Here is a 21,172-nt window from a genome sequence, read left to right as displayed (position 1 = left end):
GCCACGCAATATATACATAGACTCCTTCCACCACACCACATTTATATGGAGTTTTTTCTGAAGTTTCCAGCAATAGCACCAATAGAACACCTGCCTCCCAAAACTACCTGGGTTTAATCCTCACTCACACTGGAGTGCTTATTTGCATTTGCAATTTGTGAAAAAAGCCTTTTAATGCTATCGCATTTAGCGCTTTGCTCTCAGTATGCCAGGTTCGAAGTGTACAAATTGAAGTTATTCTGCAGGTAACCATTCCGCTGCATGTGTTGATGCAAAAGTTTCTGTACCTTGGCCAGTTGGCAGTGTGCATATCTATACACTCAAACCTCCAAAGTCACATCTGCCACAAAAATGATTTCGTAATTATTTGTAACTATGAAAAAGCTTTTAGTCACTCGCTTCGTTCTAACCAATGTCCTATCCACATTAATTGTATCAAGGTTCAAGTTCTACATTTTACACAACTGCTTTAATTGCAATTTTCTTCTTCCTATGCAGTTTTTATAAGCAAACTGTTGCATTCTTAACCATATGTGATGGCACTTCATTGCTCTTTCATAATTGTGTGTGCAGCTACTTTTCTGGGCACAAATGTGTTTTCTGCTGAAATGCTTTGAAACTGTATCAATCAAGGCCAGTGTACATAAACACAAGTATACATATATTGAGACTGCCATCATGCTGCGACAGGCGTCAGACTGAAGGAAAATAACGCTACGATGATCAATGCCCTCAGAAATTAGGCACCTGGACTAAAACTGGCCTGCTGCACTTGCCGATGACTAGACATACAAGAATAATACAGATATATCAAAGTCCGGAAATTTATTATAAACAAAATTTTGCTTCATCAACAATTACAAAATAGTCCAATGTTTTCTTAGCCTAGAGGTTCCTCTCAGCACTTCCTACAGCAGCTGCAGGGGCGTTTTGGCTCTTGGCATCATCACTTATGCAGACCCACTTGCTATCCACAGTCTCCTTCCACAAAGTCACCTGCGAACATAAAACATACGAAATTCCATAGTTAGCTTTGAGGTTTAAATGGAACCTCACAATAAAAAAAGTTCAGGTAGTGGTGCCATGAAAACTGTCTTATGGCAAAGCTGTAAGCAAGAGATTTTGATCACGTTGTCTAGTGTACTTACACTTGATTAATCGAACCAAGATAGCGAAGTCGCCCGCGGGAAATCTCGTTTTAGCTAATGCCTCTCGTCGTGCAAGCAGCTGCTGGTGCAGCCAGAATTCTGTGAAGCGTGCACTTTAAGGGGGCAGACTGGTCTTAGACATATTTTTGTTTATTTCTTCAGTGATCTTGATCTTGATAAAACTGCACTTATGCACTTTTCTGCCGATTTCAAATATTTAATTAGTTTTACTGTAACTCATTTTGTTCCTGAGATAAGTTCACCCCCTATTGTTTAAGGGCACCATAGAAAAAAAGTGTTTAATTAAAAGTGATATTTAGTATATGCCAACAGACTAATGATTATAGATTGAAAGTATGCAAGAGTTTTTGTTTTATACCTCTCTTGGTTATTTTACAATAAAGTGAACTATTCACTGTCAAAAGCAGTTGGAATTGTTTTCCCATTTTGAGGAGTAATTAATTAAAAAGGCTTGTGCTCTAAATTCTGCTCCCTTGCTTGCATTATACAGGTTTTACACTGCAAAAAGAACTATTGTTGTACCTGCCCTAGCTGCAGAGATACTGAGGCCTCAAAATTGAACAATCGTAAACACACAAAAGGCAACAATCATGGTGCGCACGTTTTGCAATCCTCATAAAGGTGCTCATAAATTTGTAGCAGAGGTTCTGACACAGGTGCCGGCAATTTTGAAGGTTCTGAATGTTAACAGCACCAAGAATTTGGGCAGTTAGGACAGCAAACCAGTGTTGCATCATGGGTGGGGAGGGGGAAAGCACTAGTGCACCTTGGGTGAGAAGTGTTCTTGAGGCTTTTCTGCTGATGCCCATGGCATGGTCTGCTAACTAAAACTGATGACTTATTTTCTTGTAGATTGCCACAATCTATTTCCGGTTTGTGTAACAAACTCGGCTCAGCTATGCTATTCATTATGTTGAATTTTAACCTTCTGGCTACATTGTTCATGAGAGAGATAGACTGGCTGGGCACTTTTTAAAATGACATCATTAAAATTACATTTTTAAAATGACAGTGAGGCACTTTTTTAAAATGACATCACATTTCCTGAATGTCCACAACTTCCAAATATTGCACCACTTTGAGCTAGCCTTGTTGTATTTGAGTGTTACATACCACCCGCCCAACAACTAGCAATATCTTTACAGTTGTTTGATATCACATAGCTGATCTCTGCGGTGATTTTGTGCCCAGGGTATGAACTAGAGCACTCCTGTTAGTGGCCGTGACAAATTACTTCAATTAACTTGTTAATAAAAACCGGCAATAATACAAACTATAAAGGGTTGTTGTTTGTATTAATTATGATTTAAATATGAAGGATCCTAGGCGGGCAAAAACTTCACTTGCTGGCTAAACCTTCAAGCGGTGGATACGAAAGAAACACATGCTTTAAAGCACATGACAGGGTGTCACCTATCTTTGATGTCCGGGTAGTGTAAGCACAGTGACAAAACAATGGAACAGACGGTGTTCCAAATGAATTTTTTACACTTTCGGATGTGACCTATGAAGAACTGTTAATAAGTGTGTCAAATTGAGGCAGTGTTATTTCGAGATGCGATTGTTAGCTGCCACGGAGATTGACACCCTAAAAAGCCAATTGGTGTTGTCGCATGATGTCAAATGTACCAGCCATTGTGTTGACGAATAAAAGGTGCTGGAAGTTAGGAACGCTTCCTGCACCACATGTGTGCCATCTTGATGAGAAATGCTCCTTTCCTGAACATTTGCATGTCAGCTCATTCCTGGCCCACACAGAATATGCTTGTGTTGCACTGTCATTGAGCAGAACCACTTAATGCATTCCTTGCAAGCACTGCATGAAACTAACCTTGTTATCTCCTCCAGAGACAGCCAGAATGTTGCCAGTGACAGACCAGGACACATGCCAGATGACATCATCAAAGGTAGCAAGAATCTGAAAAAGGAGGTCCCTTCTATATCACCAAATCAGTATTGTTTCAACATTACCCAGTCTATTGTGCTGCAGCATTTGAAGGTCGCCAATAGATCAGTGGCCCCATGAGCACCACTGTTCTAAACACACGGTGCTACGAACTAGTTCAAAGTGGTCAAAGCAACTACGGCGGTGCCTGTATGCATGATGGAGAAAAAAAAAAAAAAAGCAGCAGCACCAATTTTTCAACTCTTGCACAGCAACTGCTGTTACGCTGTGGGGATGCAAATGTCTTCTTTTTGGCTGTTTTTCAGGCAGGCATATCAACTATTGCTAGCATGTCTGCCCAGCTGTAACGGTAAGTTTATTGTCCCATGAGTGGTTTTAGTTTACTGTACTTGTGAAAGCTTATGTCTATCTGGCTTCCAATTTCTCCACATGTGATTGCTTCATGATCGCTTATTTATTGTCTACAGGGGTTCTGATCTCAACTGTGGACACCAACATTTACAAATGACACCATTATGCCAAGGGTGATAACATGCCTACACGCTCACTTATTTGATGATCATAGAATCCGATTGTCCCTTGGTGATCGGGGACAATCATTCACTCATATTTTATTTATCTGATGGACAGACAACCAGTGTGTGTGCACTGATTATGCTATGGGTGTGCCCATTGGTTCCTTCTGCGAGGACTCGAGCAGCAGTGCCTTCAACTCTGACAAACGACCGATTGTCAGATGAGATGAGGACAGTGGTGGTCAAGCCAGTTAAAAAGGAAGTTTTGAAACAGAAGGAACTGTTCTAGTGCAAGCTTGAAGCAGACATAATGGAATTTAGGATTACGTGGAACAGAACATGCCTGAATCTTTCGTGAATATTCTTATTATGTATACAGTAAATGCCGCTGCAATGAAGACAAAGAGGCAAGACCAACATTCAGAGTGCTGTCATTAAAGGAGTACTGAAACAAAATTTTGTGGCCAAGATAGCTTACAAACATCCATTACCATAAACATGAATATATCATCTGAAAAATACAGCAAATTAGTTTGCAAGGCATTTTACATGAATTTTCAAGTAACCCCATGGTGACAACCCTCTCCCTCCCCTCACGTCATAGCCGCCATATTTATTTTGCTGCGTTAATGCAGACCGCGCAGAAGTGAATCCCAGTTCTGTGTGCTGATGCGGATGAGCGTTGCACAGACTAAGTGGCGACAGCTGCACCAGGCAGCTCGTTTTTGGAGCTATCTCAAACCGAAACTGGGAGGTAATAAGGAGCCTGTAATTATTTGTCCTGCGCAGCAGAAAACGACATGCTGAGTTAGGACCAACAGGTCCCCGCAACACTTTGCAGGGAAAGAAAAAGAAACAAACAGTCAAAAGTTTTTTTGTCGGTACCCGTTCAATCAAGGGTAAGTGACCAAGCATAAAGGGGAGAGAGGCTCTTGTTCGAGGCAGCCTTAAAGAAGACAAGTCCGCTTGTCAGCGACTGTTGGGTTTGAGTCCCCGTGCTGCTCACACAGCTGGGGAATAAAAATGGCGTCCCACGAAAAGGCGAAATGACCAGACGGCAAAAGGAGTGCCCTGATTTTTTTGTGTGTGCAGGAGAGAGGAAAAGGAGAGTGACTGGGTGAACAGCTGTACACCCTCACCCCTCCCCCATAATCGCCACCCCAAGGATTCGCCATTTACCGTTTTTTAATGACTGGGTTAGGAAAAAATGTTTTAGGGTTGAACAAGAGCCCACAGTAAGACAACGGCCGGTTTGCTTACCATTAATTTACAGTATTGCATCACACTGTGAACTGAACGAAGCCACAGCACGGCGCAGTTTCGTAGTCTATGCACAGCCTAAAATCTGCGGCAGTGCCGCTTAACGTTTGTAAATGTGTGAGTTGCGAACAGCGGCTGTGCTGAATACGCTCATAAGTAATTTTCAATAGGGAAAATTTCCAATCCTGGGCGACTTTCAAGTGTGAGCAATCCTTTTTGTAGATTAAAGACAAGATAAGCTGTTCTAACTGCACTATTACGTTAAGTTTTATTGGCGCAAGGGCATCTAAGGCCAAAGAGCGCCAGTGCAAGTGTTGTTTCATTTCGGTTATTAGTTTAAAAATTAAAACAAACGATTAAAACATGATTAAAAATTAAAACAAATATCTACGAACCATTTAAAACGCAGTACATTTAAAAAGAATGTCACTTCGTTTTAAAAAAAAAAAAGGAATGTCACTTTGCTAAAACCTTCATTTTGTTGGCTTAAGTCTGTGCTGATAAATTAGTCTGCAAGGCCCAAGACCCTCGCAGCTGAAGTCCTTGCCTGAGCAAGAACTGCGAAGGCTCAGACATACTTTTTATGCACCAGGGGGTACCTCACACTTGAGGCGCAGCCTGGTGCCTAGGATGGAATGATATCATTGTTAAAAATTTCGCTTTCCCAAGATAATGAAGAAGTCTCTTAAGGTCAACCACTGCATCAAGTGATAAAAACAGCGCTGGATGAAGTGGGATATATCGATAGAGCTCCCTGAAATGGGTCAGTCGTGCTTGGTGAAGCACAGGACATTGTATGAGGACATGCACAACGGTTAGACTCTCTCCACAGTGTATACATGTAGGTGCATCAGTGCCTGTCAAAAGGTGTTTATGTGTGGCATAAGTGTGACCTATTCTGAGCCGTGTTAGAGTGACTTCGGCAAACCTGTTGAGTTTTTGGGGGATAACTTTTCTCAGCTGGGGTTTTACAAGGTGGAGTTTGTTGTCGACTTCTCTGCCCCATTCAGCTAGCCAGTGGTTGCGTAGACCTCTACGTACAACAGGTTTTAGATCTACACCCGGAACGGAGGTTATATCTATGGTTTGCCGACCAGCGGCTTCTCGTGCATTCTTGTCCACTATTTCATTGCCCGCAATTCCAGAATGACCTGGAACCCAGCAAATAACAATCGAAAGTTTTAAGTTGTAGGCTGCATAGATTTCGTTAAGGAGCTTGTTGAAAGTAGGGTTCTTGCTGTACTTGCCACAAGACAGGGCCCTGACAACACTTAAAGAATCTGTGTACACTATAGACTTTTGTATCTTGTGTTGTTTAATGTGTTGTATAATAAGCAGGATACCATAGGCTTCCGCTGTGAAAATGCTGGTAGGTGTATGCATGGTTCTGGTGTCCGAGAACTTTTGTCCATAGGCTGCACAAGATACAGATGTTTGAGATTTTGAGCCATCAGAGAAGAACGCGGTTGAACGATATTTGTGTTCAAGGGCCAAGAAATGTTGCTCAAAAAGTGCACTTGGTCAATTTTCCTTTATGATGTCTTTGAAAGACCAGCCACAAGTGACTGGACATTGCTGCCAGGGAGGGATGTGTTCGACATGGTTACTTTCCGCCAAGTCATTGAAGAAAATTGCAAGTTTTTCTACTGCAGGTCTTATTGCCAATGGAAACGGTGGGGCGATAGAAGGACGGTTTAGGTATAACTGGGTAGTAGACACATCGTTCATAAGTGTTTTACATGGGCGCTGCTTCAGAGACATGATCTTAACCGCATAGTTGACTCCTAGATGCGTGCGCTGATAGTCTAGTGGCCACTGATCTGACTCTGCATAAAGGCTTTGAATAGGGCTGGTACGAAAGGCACCAAGTGCCAGACGGATACCTAGGTGGTATACAGGGTCCAACATTTTCAGTGCTGTCCTTGAAGCTGACTGATATACTATGCATCCATAGTCTATGCGTGACAGAACCAGGCTTCGAAACAGAGATATGAGACAGTGCCTGTCTGTCCCCCACGACTGATGCGATAAAATCTTTAAAAGGTTCATGGTCTTGAGACATTTTAACTTAAGCTGTTTTATGTGCTGGATGAAGGTGAGTTTGGAATCAAAAATTACACCGAGGAATTTTTGTTCTTTCGTGATGACTATGTTTTGTCCATTCATCAGTATGCAGGGGTCAGGATGCACACCTCGTCGTCTCGAGAACAGCACACTAGTAGTCTTGTTAGCGTTAAACTTAAAACCATTCTCGTCAGCCCATTTTGCAAGTCGGTTAACACCTAACTGTATCTGGCGTTCGCATACAGTCAAGTTACACGATTTGAAACTAATTTGAATGTCGTCCACGCATAATGAGTACGATATCGCAGGTGAAATAACAGAGTGAAGAGAGTTCATTTTAACTATAAATAGTGTGCAGCTTAATACTCCTCCCTGCGGCACTCCATTTTCTTGAAGAAATGTGCGCGATAACACAGTACCTATTCTTACACGGAACTTCCTTTCAGACAGGTAATCTTTTAAGATGGTAATAAGCCTGCCACATATTCCGAAAGACAGTAGATCTTGCAAGATTCCATATCGCCAGGCAGTATCATATGCCTTCTCAAGATCGAAGAAAACAGACAGACAGTATTGATTGTGTACAAACGCGTCACGTATATACGACTCGAGGAGGACAAGATTGTCGGCTGTGAATCTAGCTGTACGGAAACCAGACTTGCATGGGTCCAATATGCCATTGTACTCCAAGTAATAGACCAAGCGGCGGTTAATCATTTTTTCAAACACTTTGAGTAGGCAGCCTGTGAGGGCGTTATGCCTGTAACTATTTACCGAAGAGGGATCTTTGCCCTGTTTAAGGATTGGTAGTACTATTGCCTCTTTCCAAGCAGAGGGTATTTTGCCGGTACTGAAAATCTTGTTGTAAAGTGCTAAAAGGCAGTTCAGGGTTTCATCAGGGAGATTTCTGATCATTTCATAAGTAATTGTATCAGAACCAGGAGCAGAACTTCCACAGGAACCAAGGGCGAGCTTCAGTTCATATACTGTTAGTGGTTTATTGTATCCGTCTGATCGAGGCTTGTTCCGGCACAGAGGTACACTTTCAGCTATGCTTTTGTGGCATAGTGATATAGTTTTCTGAGCTTGACATTTCCTCGAGGTGTACGCCAAGAGCGTTTGCCTGTTCTTCTATTGTATCACCGCAGTCATTCACCAAAGGGAAGGGATTTGGGCCTTGTCCTTTAAGTTTATGCACCCTATTATAAACCTTGCTGATGTCTGTGTAGGAGTTTATTGAGGATATATAGCGTGTCCAGCTTTCCCGTTTGGCTATACGGCGAACACGCCTGCCATTCGCTTTGCAGCTTCTAAAGGTTATCAAGTTTTCTGCTGTTGGGTAGCGAGAAAAAACCCTCCATGCTTTGTTTTGCCGTTTTTTAGCGATTTCACACTCCCGATTCCACTATGGCTTTGCGTTAACCTTTTCATTCCTGGACTGCGGTATGCACTTTTTTGCACAAGTAAGAACATACCGTATAAACGCGTGTAAGGGCCGCACTTTTTTTTTTCAGGAAGTGAGGGCTAATTTTCAGGTTGCGGCCCATACACGGAACTTTTTTTTGGTGAACTAAAAACAACGTACCAGTTAGTGAACGAAGAGCGTTTATTGCAGTATGCCACGTAGCGCTTAATCGTCGTCACTCGACGAGTCCTCTAACTCAGAGTCCGAGATAGTGTGTTGCGGAGCACCATCATTCCACAAACAGTCATCTTCGGTGCCATCCAGGCTGTTGGATATCCCAGTGACCTTAAAACTTCGGGACACAATGTCCGTCGACACCGAGCTCCACGCCGACAATATCCAACCGAGAACAGTAGCAAGCGGTGCCCTCTTCAGCCGTCCGGTCGGCGTGTGCTCATGGTTGCCGGTTGCCATCCATTCCGTGTAGAGTCTTCGGAATTCAACTTTGAATGGTCTATTCACGCTCACATCCAATGGTTGCAACATTTCTGTGAGGCCGCCGCCTGGAATCACGGCCATGTCTGTGCCGACACGGCGCAGCTGCTCCTTCACCTTATCGGTAAGGTGGCCGCGGAAACTATCCAATACTAAAAGTGAATGTTTGGCCAACAAAGCTCCCGGTCTGTTCTGCCAAACACTTTTCACCCAGTCTAGCACCAAATCATCGTTCATCCATCCCTTCTCTTGGGCTCTAACTATGATGCCCTTGGGGAAAACTTCGTTCGAAATTCTTTTCCTTTTCAAAACAACGTACGCGGGTAGCTTCCGCCCGTCCGCGGTCACACAAAGCATCACGGTGCAGCGTTGGCGCTCAGCGCCGGTAGTCCGCACGGCGACACACTTCTTGCCTTTTACTTCGACTGTGTAGTTCTCGGGAGAGTCAAACCACACAGGAGTTTGATCAGCGTTCGCTATTTGCGACAACAAATAACTGTGCTGATGGCGCAGGCCGATGACATGCTTGTGAAAACTAAGCACCTTGTCGGTATAGTCTTCTGGCAGCCGCTGGCACAGCGTGGTCCTTCGCCGAAAAGAGAGTCCCTTTCTTTTCATAAACCTTCGCACCCAGCCAGCACTAGCCTTGAAATCCCCGGCCGGTATATTTTTCGCACGTGCCAAGGCTAGTGCCTTCATGCGCAGCATGTCTGTAGTGAGCGCAAAACCATCGTTCTGCACCTCAGTCACATAGCGGAGCAACTCCTCTTCCAAATCGGGATACTTGCACTGTTTTCCTCGGAAAGCGTGCTTTTTGATATTGGTGTTCTGCAAGGCTTTCTTCTGGGCGCACCAACGTCGAACACACTTCTCGTCAACGTCGAATTTTCTGCCGGCGGCCCGTTTCCCGTGCTCGAGGGCAAACTCGATCACCTTCAACTTATAGCCAGCTGTATAGCTATTCAGCTGCTTGCCCATCGTGCGAAAACGTAAACGCCCCGCAGAAAACTAGCTGGAGTCCCAGAGTCATTCAACGGTGCGCAAAACTCGAGCACATGGCAGGCTGAACAGCACAATGACCGAACAACGCACAAACACCAAAGTTGGTGATGCTAATGCCGATATGGATAGCGCGTTTGTATAGAAGTGTCAGAAGTTAAAGATAAAATCCTGCTTTAACCTTTAGTTGGCGGGTGTATGAACACTACTAAAAAAACTAAAAATTTTTAGCCAACTTCATGAACATATTAGCATGAAGAAAACCAACAAATTATTCTAATGATGTACTATATGGTGATGATGAGAATTGCGTTCTCTAACGCCATCTACTGACAACGCCTAGTAGCTCACACACGCAACCGCATTTTGAATACGCATGGGTCAAGGAAAGTGCGGATGCGGCCCTTACACACAACTTTTTTTTTTTTAATATGTGCTTCTTAAAAACGGGATGCGGCCCTTACACGGGTGCGGCCCTTACACGCGTGTATACGGTATTCCGAAATATAGTTGGCCATCTCTTCTACTTCCAAATGGTGTACCTCTTCGAGGTGTAGTGTACATAGCTCTCTGAATTTCACCCAGTTTGCAACAGGAAAGTTCCACTTTTTGGGATAAGACGGCCGGTCATCCCGTTGTTTTGTTGCTAAAAGAGTTGGAAAATGGTCACTTCCATATGGATTATTAATAACTTTCCAATCTAAGTAAGGTAGGAGTGACGGTGACCCAATGGCTAAATCTATGCATGAATATGTATTGTGTGTGGTACTGAAGTATGTTGGCTCTGCCTTATTGAGCAGGCAGGCTCCAGATGTGAGAAGAAAGTTTTCTATTGCACAACCTCTCTCATCACATTTGGTATCACCCCATAGCAAACTGTGAGCATTAAAATCTCCAATTAACACATATGGTTCTGGAAGCTGATCAATAAGCTTTTCGAACTCTGTTTTATTGAATGGTTTGTCAGGGGCTATGTAGATCGAGCAGATAGATATAAGACGGTTGAATAGAATAGCGCGAACAGCCACAACCTCAAGAGAGCTTTGTAGCACAATGTGCTGGCATGCTACGCTTCTTTGTGCAATGATGGCCACACCTCCAGAAGAGAAATTGCCACCATTTCGATCTTTACGAAAAACCACATATTGATTTAAGAAATTCACATGAGTCGACTTTAAATGAGTTTCTTGAACACAGAACACTTTTGGCTGATAGTCATTAAGCAAGTCTTTGATATCATCTAGGTTATTAAATAGGCCTCTGGCATTCCACTATAGTATTTGTGTGTCCATTTTAGATGTGTTTTGTGTTCTGTGCTCAAGGATGGAAAGTAAGCTCACGAACCCTTTCCAGGGGCCGTGACACGAGATTTTTCTTTTTTGGATCGGTCGACAGAGTCGCGCCAATCCTTAGGCGCTGGCTGCGCCCTCACGCTCAGTGTTGTGTCCATTGCCTCTTGCGAGGCGCTGGACACGCGCTCTTGCTAGCGCTGCATTTGTTTTGAGGGCCTCGCCTCTAAAGAGCCCCCAGCCCAGAGGTTGGTGGGTCCTTCTTCGATGGCGGAGCAGCACTGGCTGCAACCACCAAGGGGGCAGATGGCGTCACCGCCGGCTCACTACGTGTGTGCCAGACAGGCGCCGGGGGCCGTCGTGGCGCTGCCCCCTGACGCGCCACTTTGGAAAAGCTGGTTTCTGGCAGGTAGGACACATGCCTTCGTGCCTCCCTAAATGAAATGTTTTGTGTTACCTTAATCGTGACAATTTCCTTTTCTTTTTTCCAGCTTGGGCATGACCGTGAGTATGCGGCATGCTCCCCGTTACAGTTCGCACAGTGAGGAGAGTTTTTACAGGCATCAGATGTGTGTTCGTCAGAACTGCATTTCGCACAAGTTAGGCGGCCTCGGCAGTTCTGAGAACTGTGGCCGAACCGCTGGCATTTGAAACATCGGAGAGGGTTCGGTATATATGGCCTCACTCGAAGCATGATGTACCCAGCCTCAACAAAGTCAGGCAGTACACTTGAATTGAAAGTAAGTATCAGGTGCTTAGTCTGGATTTCTTTGCCATCGCGCCTCATCCTACTTCGTTTCACGTTGATGGCATTCTGTTCGCTAAAACTCTCCAGGAGTTCAACCTTCGTCAGCCCTAACAGGTCATCATCTGAAACAACGCCACGAGTGGTGTTCATGGTTCGGTGTGGGGTTACTATTAATTTGGTATCTCCAAATTTCACTAGATTAGACACTTTTTCATATTGTTTCTGGTCGCGGGGCTCCAACAGAAGGTCACCACTTGCCATTCTCGTTGCTTTATATCCTGGGCCAAAGATTTCCGTCAAAGACTTTGATACTAGAAAAGGTGATAGTGTTCGCACTGATTTGCCGGGTGTGTCAGCGTGGATAACATGGAATCGGGGAAAAAATACTTTCTGGTTACCAAAAAACTGGAAAACTTCATCGGTGCGCCCTCTTTTCTGAGGGCGATCAGGGAGTGGGGGGAAGGAACAAGCCATAAGTAAATGTTTACTTTCGGCAGCAGCGCCAGCCACCCACTATGGAGTCCTACAAGGGGACGCTGCAGGGTCTGTAAGTACAGGCCCCGCAGACACCAGCTGTACGCCACCACTATAACCGAATATGGTGTATCCAAGGTAGGATAGCCACACAGGGTTAACCCTTGCCGCCAGGAAACACGGAAGTCAATGGAAGTGAGTAGAGGATAGGAAAGATTTAAAGTGAGAGAAAAGACGAAGATGTGAGGTGGAGACAGGAAAAGGCAACTGCCGATTCCCCCCGGGCGGGTCAATCCGGGGGTGCCGTCTACGTGAAGCCGGGGCCAAAGGGGTGTGTTGCCTCTGCCAAGGGGCCTTAAAGGTAATATCACCCAGCATCGGCTCAACCCCCAGGATCCCCTTTTCCCCGGACACGGCAAAGCCACGCACGGCTAGGCGTGGGAGGGAGTAGAAACTCCCCCGTTAGCTCGGGTCCGTGGTGTCGCTACACACCAAACGCCTGCTTGCGCAGGCGCCCCTGCGGGGGTTCTAACTGCATTTAAAGTGTGTGAGATCACTCTATATTTGTGACCGTCTGCGTGGCCCACTTTTCAGGTGCGCTGGCTAACCAGCACAATACGCTGAGTAGTGCAATAAGTAGGCATCTGTTTTTTTTTTAACGAAGTATTGAGCTTTTGACGGCCGAATCTTCATTTGTGGGAGGAGGCCATTTACAGCGTGTAGTGCCGATAGCTGTCGCCACTTGGCCGTGGTGGCTACATTATGATGCCCGAGTGACTCTTACGAATATTTGCACATTGCTAAATATATTCCATTGGGGAAAAATTATGGTGACGTCCCCAATTTCGAAGTAATTTTTCATACTGTGGCTACCAAACTCCATTTTTAGAGATAAGGAACTACATAAGGTCTAGTGGACACCACCAAAAACTACCGCATCACGGTTAATGGTGCAGAAGCTGCCAGGTGGCAGGCATTTTCCCCACTCCCATTTTCTTTCATGTGTCTTCTCTCCTACTAAAGGTCTTCTTGCAGCTAGTACAGTGTTTTCGGCAGAGTAAATCACTCATACATCCAAAATATTTTTTTCTCTTTGTTGTCCCTTCAAGTAAACTAAAGAAACCAGACTGTAACGCTAAAGTAAACGAAAGAGTACAAGTATGAATGGCATGTCTGATTGTGCAAACCTGGAAGTTCCATGTGGCCAGGTCAGTGCTAGTCCAAAGAATGACACGTCGGTCCTGGGAGCAGGAGGCAATGGTGCTCTGGGACTCCAGGCCAGGTGACGGGGCCCAAGCAACGTCACGAACCCAATCAGAGTGGGCCTCCAGCTTGTGCTCTTCCACCCATTTGGACTCGGCCTCCCTGCACATGTGGCACTTTCTTGTAGACCCTGCTCATAAATCTTGATGAAATAGGTGAAGGTAATATGCAATCATTTGCTTAGTATAGCACACCATTTTTAAAAGATCAGACATTTCTTGAGCCTTTTTGGGATCAACATATTTCCTAAACCAGCACATCACACTAATCCAATGGAAACTGTACAAAATATACGTTTAAACCCACTTGTGCAAAAGTTATGGTGTCATGAACCTTTACATACGAGTTGATATCAAGCTGGGATTTCAGTCATGAATGTTAAACATGACTTGTATAAATGTTTTTTTTTTTCATTTTTGTTTTACAACATACAATTCTCATTCAAGATAATAGCGATCGGCCACTTTGCAACTGTCTCAGTTTAGGAAATAACCTGTTCCTAAAAGAGCACATGAAGCATTTTTTTATACCTTAAAAAAGCTGCAGAGAACATTGCTGTATAGCCGCCATGCGAACCCAAGGTCAATTTGAACAGCTTGGACTTCCATTCGAGCATAAATTTGCCACATTATATTTACAACTTTAGGGTCAAGGTAATATAAAAAATACACAGTACCCAATAAATCTTCGTAGGACACATGCGAAGTGGCCACAAACGCTACTAAAAAAACTGCCTAATGGCTTGCCTGTTCTACTCTGCATCGCTCTACTAGTGTGTAGAAAAACATAGAAGACACTTGAGATCTGCCAACGCGTCCTAGAAGAACCACGCCTGTTATGACATATAACATGTGGGCAGCGCGTTCGCGGCTCACATTCCAGGCAGTTTTTCTTAAGGTGGTGTTGGCTTCGCTTTCAAGAGCAGGACACAATATAGAGTAATTGGGCGTCGTGCCCATCGCCTTCTCAACTGCTGGCCTGGCTTGTGCTTTCAGTGCATGGCTCAGCCGTGCTGTAAAAAATGATTGACTGTTATGCGTCTACTATGCCACAATGCTTTCGTCCATCCATCTAGTAAACACTCCAAGTATCGCCATCTCTCATATTTTCATCATATATTCATCATATACAGGTACCGCCATCCAAAGGACATTCTGAGGACTAAACAAGAGGTGGCTACTACTACAAACAATGGACGTACTACCCTCGGCATAAGGAGCTTCGCCCAGAAACATTTCACGCTTATTATTGCTCGTGGTTTAAAGCATGCTACCTATTACATAAAATGCAGCTATATGTAAAGGCTTCATGACTGCAACTTTCGGCTTTATCGATAACACTGTAGTAATCCACAACTTATCTGGTCCCATCATACAACAAAGGTATGCACTAAGTGGTTGAAGTATGTACTAAGGCCAGGATATCACTATCGCGTTCTACTCCTGAAGGCGAATTAAGGGTCCCCCATTTTTTTTTATGCAAGGTAATTGAGAAGTGGCTCATGCAACTACAATCGATATGCCAGGGCTCAACCACTGGATGCCATGACAAACATATCAGCGCTCACTGCTGAGATATAGCGCATGCACACGCCAGACATGCCAAAAGCAAATCACTTACGAGAACTTCCACACTTTCACCAGGTTGTCACACCCACCGGTCACAAAACGCTTGAGGACTTTGGAGTCGTCCAGGGAAATTTCGCCAGAGGCTTTGGCTGGGGCCCAGCTGACAGCATTGCAACCAATCTGAAAATGAAGAAATCAGATGTGTTTATTCAATAAGTCTTCCAATGACAACAGGACCTAGTGAAAATCAAGTGTTTCAAAACTTCTGCAGGCATCTGGAAATGCGACATCTGGTTTCTAGCTTGTGGCTGGAAACATAAGAGGTGATGCAATCCACATTTTTCGCTGCAGTCAAGGCAATAAGACTTGTTAATTGACAGCTTGCAAAATACTGCGCATGTGCGAGCAAGTTCATTTTCTACACTAAAACCTTGACCATACACTAGCGGACAGACAAAATTTTCCCTTTCAACTCTTTCCTTTCTTTTGATTCCCAGTCAGTTTACCCCTTTATCTCAGAACAAAAGGGAACTTACAATCAGGTGCAACATTTCTACAGTATATTCTTTAAAGCCATCATACGGATTCCACGCCTTTGCTGGGACGTGGAGGGATGACATGCTTCAAGTGAGAGAAGGTAGGGAACGAGAAGACTTGTAGGAAATATTCTTTATAGAAAGCCGACTAACAGGCTTTTGCTAAGTGTAAACCAGAGAATGCACACTATTCTTCGAAGTGTACATTGTTTGCTGCTAATCCTATTGCTTAACCAGTGTCACATAAAATAGTCATATTTCTAAAAAGCCAAACACTCATCACCTTACCAGTGGTATTGCCAGTGAAGGTGTGGGCAAGTTTTATAAGCAATTAAAAAATGTCACCTGTGTACAGAGCAACCAAGCCATTGCTGGAACCTTTCTTATTCTGCAATTTTCCACGAAACAATAGCCTAACCTGCTGGCTCGCTTGCATGCATTCATGATGTACAGTGCAACACGTGTGCATGCTTTCTTTCAGTCATCATCATCATCATCAGCCTGACTATGTCCACTGCAGGACAAAGGCCTCTCCCATGTTTTGCCAGTTAACCCGGTCCTGTGCTTGCTGCTGCCAATTTATACCCGCAAACTTCTTAATCTCGTCTGCCCACCTAATCTTCTGTCTCCCCCTAACCCACTTCCCTTCACTGGGAATCCAGTTAGTTACCCTTAATGACCAGCGGTTATCCTGTCTACGCGCTACATGCCCGGCCCATGTCCATTTCCTCTTTATTATTTCAACTATGATATCCTTAACCCCCGTTTGTCCCCTAATCCACTCTGCTCTCTTCTTGTCTCTTAAGGTTACACCTACCATTTTTCTTTCCATTGCTCGCTGCGTCGTCCTCAATTTAAGCTGAACCCTCTTTGTAAGTCTCCAGGTTTCTGCTCCGTAGCTAAGTACCGGCAAGATACAGCTGTTATATACCTTCCTCTTGAGGGATAGTGGCAATCTACCTGTCATAATTTGAGAGTGCTTGCCGAATGTACTCCACCCCATTCTTATTCTTCTAGTTACTTCAATCTCGTGGTTAGGCACTGCGGTTATTACCTGCCCTAAGTAGACATAGTCTTTTACAACTTCAAGTGCACTATTACCTATCTCGAAGCGCTGCTCCTTTCCGAGGTTGTTGTACATTACTTTCGTTTTCTGCAGATTAATTTTAAGACCCACCTTTCTGCTCTCGTTGTCTAACTCCGTAATCATGAGTTGCAATTCGTCCCCTGAGTTACTCAGCAATGCAATGTCATCGGCGAAGCGCAGGTTACTAAGGTATTCTCCATTAACTCTTATCCCTAACTGTTCCCATTCTAGGCTTCTGAAAACCTCCTGTAAGCACGCGGTAAATAGCATTGGGGAGATTGTGTCCCCCTCCCTGCCTTACACCCTCCTTGATTGGTATTCTGTTGCTTTCTTTATGAAGCACTATGGTAGCAGTTGATCCCATGTAGATTTCTTCCAGAATGTTTATATATACTTCATCTACGCCCTGATTTCGCAGTGTCTGCATGACGGCTGATATTTCTACTGAATCAAATGCCTTCTCGTAATCTATGAAGGCTATGTATAGTGGTTGGTTATACTCTGAGCATTTCTCTATTACCTGATTGATAGTATGAATGTGGTCAATTGTTGAGTAGCTTGTTCGAAATCCTGCTTGTTCCTTTGGTTGATTGAATTCTAATGTTTTCTTTACTCTGTTAGCAATTACCTTTGTAAATAGCTTGTACACTACAGAGAGCAAGCTGATCGGCCTGTAATTCTTCAAGTCCTTGTCATCTCCTTTCTTATGTATTAAGATGATGTTAGCGTTCTTCCAAGACTTTGGTACTCTTCCCGTCAGGAGACACCTCGTAAACAGGGTGGCTAGTTTTTCTAACACAATCTGTCTTCCATCTTTCAGCAGATCTGATGTTACCTGATCCTCACCAGCAGCTTTGCCTCTTTGCATGCTCTCCAAAGCTTTTCTGACATCTTCTATCATTACTGGTGGGGTGTCATCTGGGTTACTGCTAGTTCTTATAGTATTAAGGTCGTGGTTGTCTCGGCTACTGTACAGATCTCTGTAAAACTCCTCCGCTATTTTAACTATCCTATCCATATTGGTAGTTATTTTGCCTTCTTTGTCCCTTAGTGCATACATCCGACTTTTGCCTATCCCAAGTTTCCTCTTTACTACTTTGACGCTTCCTCCGTTTTTCAGAGCGTGTTCAATTCTCTCCATGTTATACCTTCTTACATCGCATACTTTACGCCTATTAATCAACTTCGAAAGCTCTGCCAGTTCTATTTTGTCTGTTGTACTTGACACTTTTATGCTTTGACACTTCTTAATTAGGTTCTTCGTTTCCTGGGAAAGCTTGCCAGTGTCCTGTCTAACTACCCTGCCTCCAACTTCCACTGCACACTCCGTAATGATACTCGTTAGATTATTTATTTCAGTAACCCCATATAATTACATCATACACTGAAGGAGCAGCAGCCAGGCTTGGCCACTGCACCAAGCAAGTCTGGAGAAATAATCCAACCATGTTTTGCCAACTTAGTAATGTTTAGTGGCACCACATTTGATGTGTGTTGAGACTGATGCGAAACGCCTTCATATTTTTTCCACAGATAGTACCACCATCTGTGGGAAAAAGGAATCTATTGCCAGATGTCTAATTTATTCAAAATCTTCAGTTTCTAGGACTGATGGGTAAGTGAGTACTGGTAATCAGGAGACACTACATAGCTTTGCAAAGCAGCAATACTTGTAAAATAGCATGTGAAAGAAAAAAAATGTCAATAAGCGAGAGCGTGGCCAGTAGAAAAATGACAAGTTCACTGCTGCCTTGTAAATTTTCTTATTAACATAAAATTTTCTCTTCATAGAATCCCAGAGAAGTGCTTGCTGTTGGAATATCAAAGATTTAGTTTCTTTCCTTCATCGGTAATGCATGGCAGGTATAGCCATAATTCGGAAAATTCAAGTAATTAATTCATGAACTATTAATCGAATACAACCTCGTGTGGACCAAGTACATTGTAAATTGGAAACTCCTATATTGTTCGACATCAAGAAATAAATTTCTTAAACAAACTTTCATCGCTTGCTTATATTTGTTGTAACCTGCATCAATATCTAATGGCTTTGAACACAATCTCTCTTCTTAGAAACCTCTCATAGCCCTTCATTGAACGGCACATAAATTGTCATTTTACTATAATGAAGAGTATTGCTGTACTCACAGTACAACAAAGGCTTTTACAGCAAGAACGCTGCATTTTGCTCACACTGTAGTCATTTCTATGAAATAATGTTTCAGTCTAGGCAAAAATACCAGCTGTCATTAGAAAGTGGAAAACGTAAGCTTTCTAATGCAAACACAATTCACATCAATCCAAAGAGTGAAGTAATTGCAATGTGTCTTACCTGTGCCACAGAGGCCGAGCAATGTGTCATATGAACAGAGTGGTAATTTTAATGGCATTTGACCTGATGATGTCAATAACAACGGCTTTTGAAACGTGCAATTTTATAATATAAATGCGCATTTTAAAAGTGCCAAAAGCCTATCGCTGCTATGCCAGTTTAGCCCACTAATGACGTCATACTTCTCGGGTCACGTGACCTCGTGCTTGTGAGGTCAAACCTGCTCTTACCGTGTGGGCATTGTTGATTTTCTGGCTTTCCCAGGATCCGTCTCCCGAGGTGCTCACGATGGATACGGCACCATCCGAGCTGCCGCACGCCAGCATCAAGCCGAACTCGTGGGGAGCCCAGCAGATGGAGTTGACCGAGGACTCGTGGTTCTTGAACTCCTCCAGCTTAGCCCATGTGCCGTCGGTCTCTTTCCACAGGATCACTTTGCGGTCGTACGAGCAGGATGCGAGCACCGTTCCAAACATGGGATGCGCCCAGGCGATCTGCCACACGGGACCCTCGTGGCCCTTTAGGTCGGCGACCAGCTTCTGCGTCCCGTTGCGGATGTCGAACACCTTGACGGAACGGTCCGACGAGCAGGTCGCCAGCCGGATGCCGTAGTAGTCCATCTGGGCATCGTGCTGCAGAGCACAGAACAAACACACACGTTCTAACGCACGCGCACACTACACAACGCTTGAAAAGCTTACAATCATGTCCTCGTGGGCGGTGTCGATGGTCTGCAGTAACGACACCTGAAAGGCAAGAAAAAACTCGCTTTGACGGTGGCAGTGGTGACGTCTGTAAACTTGGCCAACTTGGCCTCTAGTTCTTGCGAAAGCCTCTGCTTAGGCCTAGTCTGGAACGCTAGCTCGAACATCCCAGTGCAGCTCTTCTTTTGTGGACGAAATCCTGCAACGACGATAGCAGCACGCAGTCTTACCATGGTCCCCAAGTCTGCGGCGGGCTACGGTTCTCTCAAGTCCAGGTGGTTCTCGGAGCACACGACGCGTTGCAGGCTCGCTCCGAAGCACCGCCACCGGCGAATCGAGGAACTGCGGAGAAGGCGAAACAGAATTGATACATTTCACCAGCATCGCGATGAAAGATTCGAAAGATCGCTGTGAACGAACCCAAGTTGAGGTCCCGGACGCCTGCCTGATCAGCAGGCACTGCCACGCGGCCGCTGTTCCTCGGAGATGGAATCCTTGTGCGTGCTCACGCGGGGAAAAGCCACGTAATGGTGGGCGACACATGCAGCTTCGTCGTCTTTCTTGATGACCCCGTCATGTTGTTCTGTCCAAATAAATTTCTCTTGAACGGGGAATAGACGGTTATATTGTCTGTAGACATGTTGCAATGAACATTTGCACGCAGAGAATGATAAATAAGGCCCTTCATGGGTTTATTAGTCAATGACTTATTTTTTCTTTTACCTTTTCAGCTCAATAAAAACTCATTTTTATTTTGTTTAAATTTAACTCATTGTACTTACGTGAAACGGGCTTTCCTGCTTTATTTTTAGGTTTATTTAGGGTTTACTAACAGTTTTCCCATATAGACGCTAGGACCATGGACATCAGTAAGAGCGCGTTATTTCGAACCACGTGTTTCGAACAAATGAGACGCGCATCCAAAGAGCATCACCATAATCAACAAATAGGCCCCAACGCTTTTTGTCTATTCGCGATTTAAGTCAAGTAGGCGCGAAGAGTTTTCGTATAGGGTGTACGGCATTTTGGGCTCTAGTCTTGACCGAGTGCCGCCGCATTAAAGGGTGCCGTCAAGTATTGTCTGACGCCAAGCTTTTCGGGCAGGCTTTGGGGCTCCCGCTGAATTCGAAAAATAGCGTCCCCGGTTTGGGTTTGTTGTTGTTTTTTTAATTCTTACTTGCATTACTGATATCTATATTTTCTTAATTGTTGATATTTTTCATTTATGTGAAATTCTTCATCTTTTTTTATAGGCAAAATTTAACTCGTAATTTAAAGGGGCCCTGCAATGTTTATTCGTCTGCATTCCGCAGCACAGTGCAGTGCTTAATACTGGGATGAACACAAAAGCAGTTTTC

The 21,172-nt window shown here is 44.1% G+C and overlaps 1 protein-coding gene across 1 annotated transcript; it reads right to left on the bottom strand.

Annotated features, from left to right (window-relative positions):
* Positions 1–808: 808 nt before the first annotated feature.
* On the bottom strand, positions 809–20,373 carry Sec13 (nuclear pore and COPII coat complex component secretory 13). The gene is made up of 8 exons (XM_037434131.2): positions 20,235–20,373; positions 20,045–20,156; positions 19,812–19,856; positions 19,341–19,742; positions 15,208–15,335; positions 13,512–13,689; positions 3,001–3,087; positions 809–996 (listed from the first exon to the last, which is right to left on the bottom strand). Exons 2-8 carry the CDS (start codon positions 20,045–20,047, stop codon positions 886–888), a joined length of 954 nt encoding a protein of 317 aa, XP_037290028.1. The 5' UTR covers positions 20,048–20,156; positions 20,235–20,373; the 3' UTR covers positions 809–885.
* Positions 20,374–21,172: the final 799 nt, after the last annotated feature.

This window comes from Rhipicephalus microplus, chromosome 1, assembly GCF_043290135.1.
Source record: "Rhipicephalus microplus isolate Deutch F79 chromosome 1, USDA_Rmic, whole genome shotgun sequence".
NCBI classification, from domain to species: domain Eukaryota; kingdom Metazoa; phylum Arthropoda; class Arachnida; order Ixodida; family Ixodidae; genus Rhipicephalus; species Rhipicephalus microplus.
This window is presented reverse-complemented; position numbering and strand designations above follow the sequence as displayed.